General features: G+C 35.1%; 4 protein-coding genes across 8 annotated transcripts; 2 read left to right on the top strand and 2 right to left on the bottom strand.

Moving 5' to 3' along the window:
* Positions 1-123: 123 nt before the first annotated feature.
* Positions 124-1,345, bottom strand: LOC131669483 (60S ribosome subunit biogenesis protein NIP7 homolog). The gene is made up of 4 exons (XM_058944376.1): positions 1,036-1,345; positions 657-882; positions 450-590; positions 124-371 (listed from the first exon to the last, which is right to left on the bottom strand). The coding sequence occupies exons 1-4, from the start codon at positions 1,089-1,091 to the stop codon at positions 252-254; spliced, it is 543 nt and encodes a 180-aa protein (XP_058800359.1). The 5' UTR covers positions 1,092-1,345; the 3' UTR covers positions 124-251.
* Positions 1,346-1,727: 382 nt separating this feature from the next.
* On the top strand, positions 1,728-4,426 carry LOC131669482 (plasma membrane ascorbate-dependent reductase CYBRD1). 3 transcript variants are annotated; one of them, XM_058944374.1, is made up of 6 exons: positions 1,905-2,088; positions 2,665-2,736; positions 2,931-3,149; positions 3,223-3,431; positions 3,495-3,670; positions 3,743-4,426. In XM_058944374.1, exons 2-6 carry the CDS (start codon positions 2,697-2,699, stop codon positions 3,897-3,899), a joined length of 801 nt encoding a protein of 266 aa, XP_058800357.1. In that variant the 5' UTR covers positions 1,905-2,088; positions 2,665-2,696; the 3' UTR covers positions 3,900-4,426. The 3 variants fall into 3 exon arrangements, with proteins under 3 accessions (XP_058800356.1, XP_058800357.1, XP_058800358.1); XM_058944373.1 differs by lacking the exons at positions 1,905-2,088; positions 2,665-2,736 and adding an exon at positions 1,728-1,827; XM_058944375.1 differs by lacking the exon at positions 2,665-2,736 and having other exon boundaries at positions 1,910-2,088.
* A 1,768-nt stretch (positions 4,427-6,194) lies between these two features.
* On the top strand, positions 6,195-7,795 carry LOC131669417 (pre-mRNA-splicing factor Syf2). Its single transcript, XM_058944271.1, has 4 exons — positions 6,195-6,406; positions 7,045-7,185; positions 7,261-7,553; positions 7,628-7,795. The coding sequence occupies exons 1-4, from the start codon at positions 6,308-6,310 to the stop codon at positions 7,791-7,793; spliced, it is 699 nt and encodes a 232-aa protein (XP_058800254.1). The 5' UTR covers positions 6,195-6,307; the 3' UTR covers positions 7,794-7,795.
* Positions 7,796-8,142: 347 nt separating this feature from the next.
* Positions 8,143-15,475, bottom strand: LOC131669416 (mitogen-activated protein kinase kinase kinase 7-interacting protein 3 homolog). 3 transcript variants are annotated; one of them, XM_058944269.1, is made up of 10 exons: positions 15,201-15,475; positions 12,377-12,524; positions 11,474-11,861; positions 11,017-11,361; positions 10,678-10,911; positions 9,940-10,079; positions 9,756-9,849; positions 9,438-9,695; positions 8,355-8,411; positions 8,143-8,275 (listed from the first exon to the last, which is right to left on the bottom strand). In XM_058944269.1, the coding sequence occupies exons 2-10, from the start codon at positions 12,485-12,487 to the stop codon at positions 8,250-8,252; spliced, it is 1,653 nt and encodes a 550-aa protein (XP_058800252.1). In that variant the 5' UTR covers positions 12,488-12,524; positions 15,201-15,475; the 3' UTR covers positions 8,143-8,249. The 3 variants fall into 3 exon arrangements, 2 of the variants coding, with proteins under 2 accessions (XP_058800252.1, XP_058800253.1); XR_009302371.1 differs by having other exon boundaries at positions 8,208-8,275; positions 9,336-9,695; XM_058944270.1 differs by lacking the exon at positions 12,377-12,524.
* Positions 15,476-15,905: the final 430 nt, after the last annotated feature.

Here is a 15,905-nt window from a genome sequence, read left to right on the forward strand (position 1 = left end):
TTAACTGTTGTTTAACCGAAAAATAGTTAAGTTATTTTTTTATTGTACTTTTATAATAAATATTGCAAGCATTTGTTCATAGTATTTTATTATAAAATTGTTGAACTAAATCAAAAATATTTTTATAAAAATTCTATGTTGAATATAATTTTTTAAGTTAATATCGATGTATTTTCCAGGTTACATCAATAAAAAATTGTTATTTTTTGGTATTTTTATGTTTTTTTCCCTATGAATAATTATAAATTTACCTATAACAGAGTGTCTTCGCTGCGAATATATTCACCTACATCAGCTTCGTGAAAACAAATTATTGATAGTGGATCTGCATGTTTACAATCTGCAGTACTTTTAGCAGCAACTCCAAATCCCTTAAATAATAATTTCATCTTGAATGATGATCATCCATATTTATTAGAAAAATAGTTATAAATCAGAAAAATAGTTACCAGTGGCAAATCACTCATAGAATATACAACAACTCCTGAATACTGATTGACATTGTCAGTTATTTTTCCCAAACCAGCCTTATTTACATGGTTACCATATAAGAACTGTTGTTCAGCAGATGACTTAACCCATATTTTATTCTAATAAAAATATTTCACGATTAAAAATAATAAAGTATTAGTTGTCACAATAATTAAAAATCTCACTTTTGCATATGGTGATAAATAGTGCAATGCTGTAATATGCAGACGAAATTTGCCAGTTTTAGTGAATTTTCCTATGCATGTGCCAACACTCATCAAATTGTCAGGAGCTACTGTATTTGCTAAAGCTATAATTTTCTCTGACACATAGTAAATTCTGTCTTTCTGTTCCCTAAAACAGTATACACCATCTGGCCTTTCCAAGAGAAATTTGACATTATCACCTATACTGAAATAAAGAAAAACTTTTGAAAATAAAATCATCAATAGCTATCTTGAATAAAACACGTAAAAGTTGAGAAGTTTATTGATTAGTAAAGAAAAAATAATCGTAAATATAACCTAAACCTCATTGGTGTAAATCTAAATGTGTTTAACTCACTATTTTGCCAACTTCAGAAGCACTAACTTCGTCTTTTCTTCGCCTAGACGCCGCATTGCGTATCACGAAATGGGATTACGCAAAAGAATTATATAAATAATGAGAAAAAAAACTTTTAAAGCCTGTGTTTATTAGAATGAACACGTGAGAAAAGTCATCGCAAACACACTCTTCTCTTTCGAAGCATGAGGCCGCACCGCCGAGCTGACTACTCAGCAGCTGTTGTTCCAGCACGCCCTCTGCTTATTACTTAATTTTTATGTTAAAACTCGATAAAATTAAATATATTATTATTATCTCAAATGTGTAAAAACAGATTTTTTAAATCACTTACGAAGCAAAATAAGAAAAACTGGTTATTTAATCTGTAAATAAATATCACTTACTAAAATATACATATGATGTATACTGCAGATGTTTACAAAATAATAAAACTTATTTTTTGAAATTCTAATGTTATATATTTATTGTATGTATACTGCTAGAAAAAATGTCATTTGTTTGCACGAATAGGTGTCGAATAAAACAATCTAAAGTCTAACGAAAAATGTTAATAAAGCACGTGAGGTCGCTTTAATAACGCTTCAGCTCTACTTGAACACGCGGTGTGTAAGTATTTGCAATTATCTTAAATGCATTCTTGTTGGAATGTCGCAGCGAGAAGGAAACAGTCAAAATAGAAGTACATATATATATACAATGGAGCAATGTCATCAATAAAAACCAGTGGTTTAGGCACAAAGCCACGTCTGCGTAGACTTTTTTTTCGTTTACGTCCTCCTGCAGATATTTGTAAGGAGCTCTAGCGATTTTTTGTAATGTATAAAAATAAAATTCTTGTGTAACGATCACGTACTACCTGCCTTTCGCTGCCACCCGCGTCCTCTCCCATACTTATACCTACCACGCCTTTGGAAAATCAATCAGCGAGCGCGCGTCAGTCGCTTAGGAGCGTTCGCAGTAAAATCACCTGTTGATTTTCTTTTTCTCCATCTGTTTGTCGCTTGTTGCTTCGGGGTCAGAGTATATCTAACTCACCGCACTTGCATGCAGGTAAAATGAAGCAATCACCAACTAATCTGTGCTGTGTGCTTTCATAACTAGTTGCATATTAAACAATTAAATGTCCTACTTGAATTTTTCACTTGGTTGTCATAAATATATAAGATGACGTACCGCAATCGGTTTTAAACTCGCACTTTTTCCATAAATTCGGGTTTTATTGCATTGAACTGCAATACCAAGATTGTATATGTGTGTGTGTATATATATATATATATATATATATATATATATATATATATATATATAATTGGATGCGAGTTGCTTAATGTATTGCTGTATGGTATTGTTAGCTTTTTACTCCATGGTTGTGCTATTGTGATTTAACTTTATCTTGGTCATGATTTTTTTTCAATGTTTTCTCAAGGTTTACCCCAAACTAAAATAGTTAAGATTAAATGACTGTCTTGTACATTATGTGGGTTCAGTAAATTACATACTTATGATAGCATATATTTCTGGATTAATAACAATATGATTATACTGTGTTTCACAACAGATTATTTTTTTTAATGCAAAATGAAAATAAGCACTGCACGAGTTGTAAACAATGTTTATCTTATTCAGTTTCTTAGTCATACCAAACTACACCATTCCATATGCCTAACGATTATCCATATGAATATGAAATTTGTCAAGGTATGTTGATGTTATTAACACATAGATATCAACAAAATATTTTGTTATAAGGTTTTTAAAATTACTAATTTGTTTGCATGGAGTTTCTATACTTTGTGTAGCATGTATTTATTGACAGAATTAATATTATTAAAATAATTCCATAGTCATTCTATTGTTTTTGTACTAATAACAAAAAAAAATATTATTTACAGACATGGATCAAATTGGTGAACCAACCCAAGCTCAAAAATTAGAAGGATTTAGTTTTTTATTTTACTTGACTGAAGGTACTGGACTGTTCTTAATAATACTAGTAGGAATATGGCTTGTTCAGTATCGAAATGGCTTTGGATGGACTTCTATTCCAGAGCTTGAATTTAATTGGCATCCTCTTTTAATGACTATTGGACTTGTTTTTCTTTATGCAAATGGTAATAGGTTTGAAATTATTTTTACAAGACTTTTTAAACTTTTGGGATTTTTAAACTTTTTTTACTTTTCTAGGAATGTTGATATACAGATCACAAAGAACAATACGTAAAAGACGTCTAAAGCTGATACATGCTGGAATTATGATTTTTACATTGTTACTTACAATTATTGCTCTTGTCGCAGCTTTCGATTCGCATAATTTAAAAACTCCTCCTATTCCCAATATGTATTCGCTGCATAGTTGGGTGGGTTTAGCAAGTGTGATATTATTTTGCTGTCAGGTATGAAAAAATAATCACTCTTCTCTCTTTATTTAAAAATATTTTTTATCAATGGTATTATAGTGGGTTGCAGGATTACTTTCCTTTCTTTATCCAACAATCCAAGCACCACTGCGAGCTGCATATTTACCAATCCATGTGTATTTTGGAACAGCTGGTTTTGTTGCTACTATTGCTGCTTGTTTAATAGGATTAACAGAAAAGGCAATTTTCAGTTTGGATTTTAATAAAGTCCCACCGTAAGTGCATACAAAATATGGTTATTATTTTCCAAATAATTGATGCAATTGAGAAAATCATTTATTTTCTAGACATTATCGAGATCTTCCTGGAGAAGCAGTATTAATTAACATAATTGGTCTGATATTTGTTATTTTTGGTGCTCTAACTGTTTATTTGGTATCTCAAGAAAGGTATAAAAGGCTTCCTCAACCTGAAGATGATGTACTTTTAAATAATAGAAATTAATTTTAAAAACGCCAAGATCTCTAACAATTCCTGAAAAGTAACAATCCAAATATAATTATAAATTTTATGCAAATATTGATGGTGCTCAAAAACGTGCTTAATATTTTAAATTATTGTTAAATATCTATTTATGTACTTATAATTGCATTTATTTTTATCAAATTTCATTATTTTTGCAGTTATAGAGTTTTCTATTGTTGCAATTTATTAATTAGTTTATTACTTATCTGAAATTCGTAATAATATTCAATTTTACATACAATAATTGTTAGTAATTAATTAATTATTATAATTATAAAAAATGTCACTACAGTGGTGCTAAAAGTGGTGTCATTTAAAATTTTGTGATTGTTTGTGATTTGTTGAGACTATATAGTATTGCTTTTGTACGAATTTCTATTCTACAGAAATTTTTAAGTTACGTAAAAGCTTACCAAATGGGTATTTGTGTACCTTATATATTTTGATATTGTAACTCGTGCATCTTATACTTATAATAAATAAAAATAATTCTAAATAAAACACTGTTGTAACCATACTAATTCTTATTAGTGTTTTTTTCCCTTTTTGTGTGATGTTTACCTTTCAATTAAGATGTTACAATATACATCATGCATACATACATACATACACACACACACACACACATATATATATATATATATATGTTATTATACATACCTTAAATATCCTCGATATCTTCAATAAACATGAAAAGAAAGAACAAGAAACGCTTAAAAATTTTCGATAAGCCCGCGCTAAACATGCAATGACGGCCGTTAAATTAGCTGTTTAGTTTAATGACATATCCTTGTCTGTCAAAACTTAATCGTAATATTTTTTGTTTTCTTTTCAGTGTTCATCCATGTGTAATATCCAATAATCAAAAGTTATTTTCCAATAAAAATAAAAATGTCGTGGACTTGCTTAGTGCAAACATGTGATTCAAATAAGAGTAAAAAAATCAATAACAATTTATCAACTTTTAAAGTGCTTGATGAAAAGACAGAAAAACATAATATGAGAAGTGGTTAGCTGCCATTCCTGGTGTAGTATTTTGAAAAAAAACCATCGGATTTGCGAAAAACATTTTCGTAAAGGACAAATTATAAAAGAATATGTGTGTAGAGATCACATTGGAAAATTAATATCAATCGTAAGAAAAAATAATAGTCTTGTAGAGTATCTTTGAAAAATAAGGAAAATATGTAAAACATTGTTTTTTCAGACTCCTTATAAACATCCTCGTCTAGTAAAAGGAGCTGTACCTTGCATATTTTCTATACCGCATAAACTTGACAGTCATGTTTACAATGAACATGCATATGTAACAAAATCCTGTGTGTGTTGAATAATATTTATTGCTGAAGAGGTCTGAATGTGAAAATAATTATTATCTATTTTTATAGCAAATATTCCTGACCTAAAAAAAAAAACCTTCCTACCTCACTCAATCTTTTGATAAATTTTGAACTATTTTGATGATTTGGGACTGTTCACTGTAAATGATATTTTAATAGCAATAATGATTCATCTTGTTCAACTATTTTATATTACTATTTTTTACTGTAATAGATAAACATTATGAAAGCCATATAGTTTTCTGATTAATAATCAGTTTTTCTAAAGCTAGATAAAACTTGATAGAATGTTCTGACTATGAGATTGGTGAGCCATAAATATGCTTAATTTAAAAGTCTCAAATTTACAGCCAACTATTTAATCAATTTAATTGTAACTTCTATAATTTATTGATGTGACTACGCATAGTTTATTTATATTAGAAACTATTTCATTTAACAAATAATATTTTACTCGCTTCGCTCGGGCGTAAACGCCACATGAGACAAGAATCTACTTTCCGTAATTATATCGTAATGTTCTAATTTGACAATTTTTCATCATGTTACTATTAAATGGTGTCATTATAGAATACATTTTCAAAATTAAACGGTATTTAAAATTTGTTGGACAAATAGGCATTCACGTGTAATGTATATTATATATAACGAATCGAAGTCCAAAATTCAAATTATTTTTAACGATTAAGCATCGATGACATCAAATGGGTTTGTTTTGTCAAGTTGTAGGGGCATAGCCAAAATAAGTTCTTGATCGGCTTGATCTAACGTACCTCTTTAGTGTTATTAATAATGCTCAATCGAAAATAATTTATATTTTGAACTTCGCGGGTGACAAATTAAGCCAGTGTCAGCGCTGTTAAGCTCTCGGCGCTTAGCGTCAACGATCATCGCACTCACCGCATACTGTTTCTATATACGTATATACTATGCTACATAGTATTACCATTTGGACTCTGGCGTTTGTGTTGAATTGCAGATTTATAGTGATTTGTTATCATTTGTTATTGTCAAGGAACAAACATTTCTAGTTTAAAAATATTGACAATGAGTGAAGCAGCATCATCAAATGCTTCAGTTGGCCAAACTTTCGCTGAAAAACATGCAGAAAGATTGAACCGCTTAAAAAATCTTCACGTAAAAAGGGTACAGTTATTCCTAACCTTATATTTTTGTTACGATATGATTATTTGCAACAAAATTCACGTAATTACGTGATTACTCACTTAAGTATGTGATTCTAAAACTAATTTCTTTTAAGCTTTTTACAGTCTCGAATTTTTGAAGTGATATTAACATGGCTCGTTTAACTATATTAACTATTTTATATACTTACAAAGAAAGTTACATTCCCGTATTTTTTTATTATAGTGACGTATTTACGTGAATACTAATACGTACTTCAAGAATGTAATTAGTGAAAATCAATTTATCTGTTGATAACAATTTTATCAACTTTTTTAATAAACATTAGAAAGATTCAAAATTTCATCAAAAGAGTTCTTGTTTCAACGCGTTCCTTAGTATAATTTGTATTAGAAAAAGTAATAAAAAATGTGTAATCTACTGATGAAAACGCTTACTAAACAATAAATGAATAAAAATTTACGTGGCTCCAAAAATTAGGCTTAGTCACGTAATCGCCCAAGGCTACTCATGTAATTACGTAAATATTGATGCGAATAATCGTATTGGTTATTGTAAAATCATTAAAATCTGAAGGCACGTCAACGATATAGTTCAATTTTAATCGTTATGTGAAATAATTATTCATTAATTTTAAGAACGAAGCACGTCAACAAAACCACAAGGAAGTTGTTGAAGAGGATAAACGGAACAAGTTGCCTTCTAATTGGGAAGCTCGTAAGCGTCAAGCAGATTGGTTACTGAATGATGAAAAAGCAAGAAAAGATGCTGAAGCAAAAGTGAATGTCCTTTTTTTCAAATAAATTGTGCATTAATATCATTTACTAATTTATTTGTGTGTGAAATATTTCTAGGGTCTTGATTACGATAGAGTAAAAATGTTACATGTCAATGCAATAGAAGCTGAACGATTGTCAAGAAAGAAAAAGAAAATTTCACCAAATGACGGGTTTGGTGATTATGAACAAGCAACAGTACGTCATTATAATCAACTTGTAAAAAATATAAAACCAAATATGGAAGCCTATGAAGAAGCAAGGGAAAAACTTGGACCAGCTTTCTACGGGGACAGGAACACAATTTTACATGGTTTACACAAAGATAAAAAAGAAGCTATAGATAAAATGGTTGCTGACTTGGATAAACAGTGAGTATTATATGAATTCTACTGTCATTGAAGCTTTACTAAATTATTATTTAACAGTAAATTAATTTTTACAGGGCTGCTAAGCGTGAAAAATATAGCAGAAGACGAATGCATAACGATGATGCTGATATTGATTATATCAATGAAAGGAATGCTAAGTTTAACCAGAAGCTCGAACGGTTTTATGGAGAACATACAAGAGAAACCAAACTCAATCTTGAACGCGGCACAGCCATTTAAAATGTTGTATATTTTTACGTTCCGATACATGTTTAAATTTTATCAAACATCTTATTAAAAAGCTGAGTAACCACTATTGTATATATAAGTTAAAAATTAAGACGTTCAGACTTGTATAGTAAAATCAATATTATAATTATTTAAAATTAGGTTTGAAATAAAGCTAGACCTAAAGTTGTATCTAGTAATGAATAAAAAATTTAGTGTAGTTTATTTTGGTGATACACAAATAATCCATAGCGTTTATTATATTCAGTGCATTTTGAATAATTAAAATATATGGGTAATATTGTAACACGATAAAATGACTTGTATATTTTAATAAGAAATAAAAAATGATATAAGTATGATATGTATACATGGTTAAGTCAGTCATTCAAAACAATAAGAATTGCTTAAAAATACAATAAACTCATTTTTTATATACAAATTGAAATTCTTGTTGATTGATAGACATCATATTACCCAATTATTGAGTGTTCCTGAAAAAAAGTAAGTTTAATGTCTGTGTGTATAGAATTATGACACGTTAACAGAAATTAATTAACTTTGATAACTTACGTCGCGGTGGAAGTTCGTGATGATGAGTAACTCTTATGCGAATATCTTGAGTGTTACCTATACATGAATCGTACAAAATAATATTCAATATTTCGTATGTTTTACTTTGCCGTTTTATTACAAGAAATAAAATTTATTATTGTGTTAGTTAAAATACTAAAGTGAAATTTAGTTTATTGAATCTTTTCTGTAAATGCAAATAAATTCATAGAAAACCTTTATTAAAATGTAAAGTACCTCAATGTGTAATTCTTAAAATCCTTTTATAAAAGAATCGCATCATTATAATTCTAGAGACTTCATTTAATTGACAGAATAAAAATATTAAAATAGTACGGAACATTATTTTATAGTCATTGAATTATAAATTTTAATTTAATAATTTGATGCATGTTAACTTTTAGTATAGTTAACAAACTCCAGAATATAGAAATTAAATACACATTTGTTTGTTACAATAATTTTCAAATAATTTAAACAAATTTTAAAACGCTCTAATCTCATAAAATCATCTCGCTGAAAGTTTAATATTACTTATTTATAAATATGCACTATTTATTTTAAAAAATTATGTAAAGATTTATTAAAAAATGTATTAATTCATTCATTATTAAGTGAAACTCGGTTGTTTAATTAATAAAAAATAAATTAATGATTTTAAACTGTTTTTACATAAAAGCCTACTAGTCGACTAAAAATGGCAGAAATGCATCTAGAAAACATTTAATACTACTTCAATCCTATTTAAAGGTATGATTAAACATCAATTATATTAAAAAGCTATCTAACTGAAGTAGTGAAAATTTTTTTAACTTATTTCTTCGTAGTAAATACCAATTAGTATTGGTATAGTCTTAAGAGAAAAAATTACGAACTAGCAATAGAAACATCTTCACGCATTAGGCTTCATCTGGTTAGATTTTATCACAGAACGTCAAAAAGGTACTTATTTTACTCGATAAAATATTATTGTTCACATACTTGACACATGCAGTTATTGAGAAAAATCGTTAAACTCGATATGCATTAATCATCTTGATGTAGAAGGAAAGTTGTAAAAGCCTGTCGTATGATTAGCAGTACCTTCACGACGCTCGACGAACCTTGGCGATTCGCATAACTCGCATTTTTGTATTTGTGGGTGATTTGCAAAAGTGCATTGAGAGCAGAACCAAGGTGGTCCTTCTGGCTCGTCCTGATTTGCAGTTCTAGTCGATTGCGGCTCCCATGCGGGCGGTTGACTAGGTAAAGGCGGTGGTTCTCTGTTAGTTGTTGTCGGAACGAATTGCTGACCTGTGTATATATTTTGATAGAATTCTTCACTCGTCTCTCCGAGGGGAACTGTAAGCATAAGCTCACGTGAATAAACGCTTCAAACAAGAATCATCAGTTTTGAAATACCTCGAGAACCGGAAGCGCGGTCAACCTCGTCGGCTAACTTATCGCATTCTAGCTGCAAGTGATATATCTCACTGTGTAATTGTCGTTCATATTCCTGTAAGTGCAATATTGCAATTAGAATATGGAAATGCAACGAAAGCTTATTGACCAAACAGAATACTTTACTTTACTTTATTGCTTTTACCTCTGGTGATATTTCTTTATTCAGCATTTCAACTTCCTGCTCCAAGGCGGCTAATTTTTGTTTCTCGGCTGCTACTACTGCTGCAAGTCGATCCCTGCTGATCAATTGATTTGTCACCAGAGATTTCAGCTCGTACGGAACTAAAAATAGGAAACGTTAATAAATTTAATTTATAACAGACTGATGAACTGATAATTCAATTGTAAAATGAATTCGTTGTCGAGTAATCGACCAGGTATATTATATCGTTTATCATGTATAATTATCTTTTCCAAATAACATTAACTTTGAAAGTATGAATTTGCTACGACATTTGCATTGTTTGATAATCATTGACATAGCCAACGCGGAATAGATAATTTTAGAACGGATTCCAAGACGGCCGTGAGTCTATCTAAAGATAATCCAGAATAAAGCGGTCCAGGTGAGCATCAGAAAGAGTAGTGGCGTGTACGCCTGAAGCTTGCGCACACGCATTCTCTCTATGTATAGCCAGCACGAGTGGTGGGCTGCAGGAATGCGTAAATATCTTCTGGAGCTCGTGGGGTATCTATGCTCTCTCTCTCTCTCTTTTTCTCTTATGAATATACGTGCAAGATGTTATTCGTACACGTAAAAGAGAGCGATTGTGTTCGACTACTCGATGGTATATTTGTCACGAGATGCTTGATTTATATTTTATTTCTCGACATGTAAATGTTTCTTTTCAACTGTTTTAAATTGAGAAAAATGTTTTACCATCGGCCAAAATTCCTTGGTATTGCGACGGATACCCAGACGAATTTTCACGACTAGCCGTATGATGAGGTATACAAGAGATCGCGGCAAGACCCGTAGAGGGTCCAGCCAGTGGTGTCGTCGGCAAACTGCTTGACGGTAAAGCAATGTTTTGCGCTGGACTTGATGGTGTAGTTGGTGCGCTCATCGCTGCTGTTAGGGGAGGTAACAGATTGGCTGGTCCTGATGGCAACCCTTGACAAAAAAGATGTCATACAATGAAGGGTAAACGAACGAGTCTTTGTATTCTGAAATACAACGATACCCGCGTGACGTAATAGGATATATCGAGAGAATTACCGGGCGGTCGGCTGGATTGAGCTCTCAAGTCGTAAATCGATGTATCCAATGTATTAGGCCTCTGCGGCTGTCGCAGTTTCGGTCGTTTGTTTCGAGCGATGCTGATTTGCAGGTGACTTTGATAACCACCAGCGCGAGGATCCGAACTGGAGTAGGTAAGACTGCTCAGTCCTTGCGAACTGATGTCGATGCTGCTCGAAGTGGTGGGTTGTTGTAGCGGGGCTTCGCTCGACGGTGGTCGCAGGGTTAAACTGACCGAAGTGACACTTCGCGGGGTAGGATCCGCGGGGATCAAGATCGGCTGGTAGCCTGACAATTCATCCGGTACGCATGTCGTCAGCAGGTCTACAATAAGTGTATTGTCATTCGGGAACGGTCGCGTGCCGACTTTGTTGATCGCGCCAGCTGAATGCAAACCAAAGCGGCCTTTAGATTTCCTTACGCTTGACGAACTCACCGTGCGCCTCAACGACCGGACTGCAATTGACATTGACGCTGAGCGCGAACGATGATGCAGGCTTCGATTGCGCGGCCAGGAAAGGATCGCTGAGCATGGGAGCCGATGAAGCCGAGGATTCTTGACTCGAGGTCTGTATGGCCGCTGACCGCGTATCCACGTCCAGCGTCAGTGGCCGCAGTTTGGATGGGTCCACGGCAGCCAATTGTTGTTGCGGATTTTGACGTTGCTCGCTCATTGCAAGCCTCAGCGGCGGATACTCCGACAAGTAAATCTCAGCTATAGGATCTTCGGGTTGTGGCGCTGGTGGTGGAAAGGCACCCGGGGGTGGTCGCGAGTCCTGTCTTGCTCGCAACCGTCTTGTGCACGTCTCCCGATCGCGATTGCTCTATAACCAAAACAAAACACCGTTTATTGTTTGTTTTTTCTTTTTATTTGATTTTAAGTTCGATTAATCTCGCTTTAGTTGTCAATATTTTGCCATTAAGTCATCGAGTTAATACGTAAATCGCAATTTGCATTCTTTCATTTGGCAGTTGAATTTCGCTTTTTACTAGTTATAAATTCACACTTATCACAATCAAATCGGCTCGGCTTGAGAATAATGATAATGTTGCACCTTTAAGGATCTTCAACTATGCGGTATTAATTTGAACGCATCAGCATAATAGTCGAGTGCGGCCAAGTTCTTTTTTTTTGCAGTCAAAATTATTGCAGCACACGTTAATAAGACACGCGTGCATGCTGTAAGCGCAAAGCCAAAACTAAAGGCAGAAAAAGAAGTGGGGCAGGGGGGCGGGGGGAGCGAGGTCAACCGAAAGAACAACACACTCATAAGAGAAGGAAAAGGAAAGAACGAATCGCACACAAAGGGAAGACGTTTACGTGATCGCTGATAAGTACCTGGACGATGCATTGGGAGACAACGTGGTCGGGGAGCGTGGGGAACTGTTGCTTCAACTCGTGAAACAGCTGCATGGTGACGAATTTAGAGCAGTGGCCGCAATCCCCCATCGTCAGTCCCCATCCTTCCAATCCACTCACAAACTACCTGCGTCAAAGGCCCATTCGCAATCGCTTGCTCATTAAAGTCCATGCGGGGCGCGTTGGGATGAGCCGCGAGATGCTGTCGCGCGCGGCAAAAGTTTCGGACAAAAATCACGCCGGCGATGCCGAGGAGCGCAATAACGGGGAGTCATTTCCAAGAGGCGGCTGATCAACGTTGTCGAGGCAGTGCGGGCAGATGGCTCGTGCGCGTTCGTCATTGCCGCGATTGCGCGTCTCGCTTCCGACAGAGAGGCTCGCCTCGGAAGCGCACGGATCGCCGATCGCTGAGAACGATCCTCCGGTCAAAGCGTCGATCGGACGGCGCAGAGTGGATTTCGGTCTGTGCTCTTTCACGGGCCACGGTTGAGATCACAAATTTAGTCTCCGTCGTAAATAAAGCGTGGCGCAAGTGGCAAAACCGCCTAGATGCGCTGCACCGCGACCTCTTTAACGTAACGGCCAAGACGCGCGCGCTCCGAGCCGCTCGTACGAGTGCTGCCGGGGCTCGAGTTACCGAGCTGACCAGCTGACGCCGTCGTCGATAGCACAGCGAGGCGAGGCGAAAGTTCAGAGCTAGCTGGCTGACACTCTCTCTCTCTCTCTCTCTCTCGGCTTGCATTCTCGCGGCCGATAAAAGCAGCGACACGGAAGTCGCGAGGGACCGAGCGACGTGTCAGCAGGCCGCCGAGGAATCTGGCGCCGCGCCAGAAGCCGCGACGCTCGCGCGCGCGTGGCTCCAATGGAATCTCGCAGTCCTGCATTTTGTTACGAGGAGGCCAGTCCGAGGCAGTGTTTGTTCACCTTTGACCACCTGACGGACGGCGGCGTTCTCGCTCGAGGAAGCCGGGCAGCACGCTAACGAGCGAACAGCTTAAAGGCCCGCGCGCGATGTCTACAAAGAGCCTTTGATCGTTAAGTAATTTGGGAGGTCTTGATGGACGGTCGAGTAAAAAATATTTGGACGAGTCTCGGTGAAGCCACGGTCGCTCGAGCGGCAGTGGAAAAAAGACGACGACGACGACGACGAGAGGTCGGAATTCCCGGACAGTCGGCAAGATATTTGTATCGTGAAATACGGCACGAGCGTGGAGAAAGCACGAGGATGCATATGTAACTATCTCTAGGCGGAGTAGCGAAATACCTACGCAGATAGTTACGGCTTTGGAGTCATTAGATGCGGTGGATGTCGCTTATCCCGAGTTTCGACTGACGCCGATCGATGCGACCATTTATTATTTATTTACCTGCTGTTTTTCTTTCTGCGGGCGAGAATTATGATCATCGAATCTGTCAATAAACATTACGAAAATACGACGAATTCATTTGATTGCTATTTTGAAGATCTAGTTCATTTTTAACTCTGCAGAATAGATTGAAAGATTCGAGTCACTTCTCAAGGAAAACGAATTTCGCTAGAGATGAAATCGCTTTGATCAAAACGCGACGCGTTTTCAAAAGAAAAATCTCGACTTTTTTCTTTCACTTGCAAATAATTTTACGAAAATAACGTTACTATTTCCACGCACTCGGGCCATTCAGACTCATTTTCATTTCCTCAATTGAAACATCTTTCAGTTGGTTTGGTTTTTTCCCAAAATTTTTATAAATTTAAGAAGGCGGAATCCAATTTCACAGATAAGCTAATATTTGTGAATCTACCAAAAATATCACCTCTGTGAAAATGACTGCGACAAACATCGTTAATGCAAAGAAAGCTCTCTATTGGACTTAAGCGCGCGCGTGAACTTACATAATATTCATTGACCGCTGCAAATAAAGAACTTGAAGTAGATTATACTTATAGGCTTATAATATGCTCTAATTGTGCGCGCGTAGACAGATACACATACACACACAAGGATAATCAATTCTTGGAAAATTTAGAAAACACTTTACATCGTGAGCTAACAGTGACAGGTGTGAAAACAAAATAATTTTTTTCTTGATGTAGTAGTACTAATTGCAATATTTTTGTGTGTTTCTTACGAAATCAAATGATAATGCTTGCAAAAGTATCGCTTGTAATAATGAAATAAAATCTTTCCGTCGAGTGGGAACAGTAGTAGCGTGAAAAAGCCTTTGACAGTGCACATATGTATAAGAAAAAATTGTGTAATTGTACGTTGTCAAACATAACCTACTTTTTATGAACAGTATTATAAATTATATAAAAAGTTCGATTAGATCGTCGCTCTTGCATGCGAGAAACGCAATCGTAAACAATAATCGCGTCAAGAAACGGAGCATATAATATTTCAACAACTGAAAATTGCGCGCGAGTCTGTCTCTATTGTAACAAGTGTTTTTGAACACAAACGCAGATATTTACGCGAGTAAGTACGGTTGAAAAGGCGAGCGACAGAAAAATTGTCCACGCAAGCAATAATCAAACAAACAAAACTTCGAATACTGCCATGAGTATCCTAACCTGACTTCTCAAAACGCTCGTCTTTTTTTCATTCGTGATAGCCGTAACCAAAACATAAACATATTATCTCCAAACGCGAATCGGCTTTGATACTTACACCTTTAGCACGATCACGATAATTTTGGCTATGTATCATTTGGAATATCAGTGCGCCATTGTAATTCCAAAAAATACTTGACTTACGAGCCGTTAAAAATAGAGTTCTAGCAGTAGGGGATCTGTTGGCAAAGAGAAAAAACAATTCATACTCACTGAACGGCACCCATTTAAATGTTTCTGCCTGTAGTTATTTAATTTTCGTGCACATTACTTAACGAAATTTTCGAGAGCTTGAAATCAAGCAACACAGGATTATAACACTGAAATATTCTTAATAGTGTAACCGTGTTGATGATCACAAAACTTGGAGTAAATACGAAAATAATCAAAGTCCTACGATTGATAAATGATATTGATAACTCGCGGCACAATACAAAAACAGGCGGAACTAAACTACGAGAGACTAGCGGTCACGACCGTCTATCACGTTCGCCGATCAGCTGTGTACTGCGACAGTTGTGTCGGAGATATAAAGAATAACTGCCATAGTCTAATTTTATGCATTAATAGAATTATTTGTTGTGAAACAGTCTTTATTCTCACTTGTTATTTTGTTAGATTGTAAGAGATATTGCAGAATGATAAACCACCTTGTAAATAATCGAAAAATGATAGCAGAATTCAAAATAAAAAAAATGAAAACGAGCACGCGGCTGATTCACGTAGTTAAAATGGCGCCGAAGCGAGTTTTGCCTCCCATTTATGAATGAGAGCCGCGATAGGTGTGGTAAATGCAGAGCAACTTTGTTATAGCACGAAGAATGAGCTGGTTTATACTATTTTAAAACATCTCTGCTAAGTAAGATACGCACAAGTAGATAATTGGACGGAAGGCAGATTCTTCAGCGTCTTATTTTC

Source organism: Phymastichus coffea, unplaced genomic scaffold, assembly GCF_024137745.1.
Source record: "Phymastichus coffea isolate CEN01 unplaced genomic scaffold, Cenicafe_Pcof_1.1 PCOF00093, whole genome shotgun sequence".
In the NCBI taxonomy this organism is placed as follows: Eukaryota; Metazoa; Arthropoda; class Insecta; order Hymenoptera; family Eulophidae; genus Phymastichus; species Phymastichus coffea.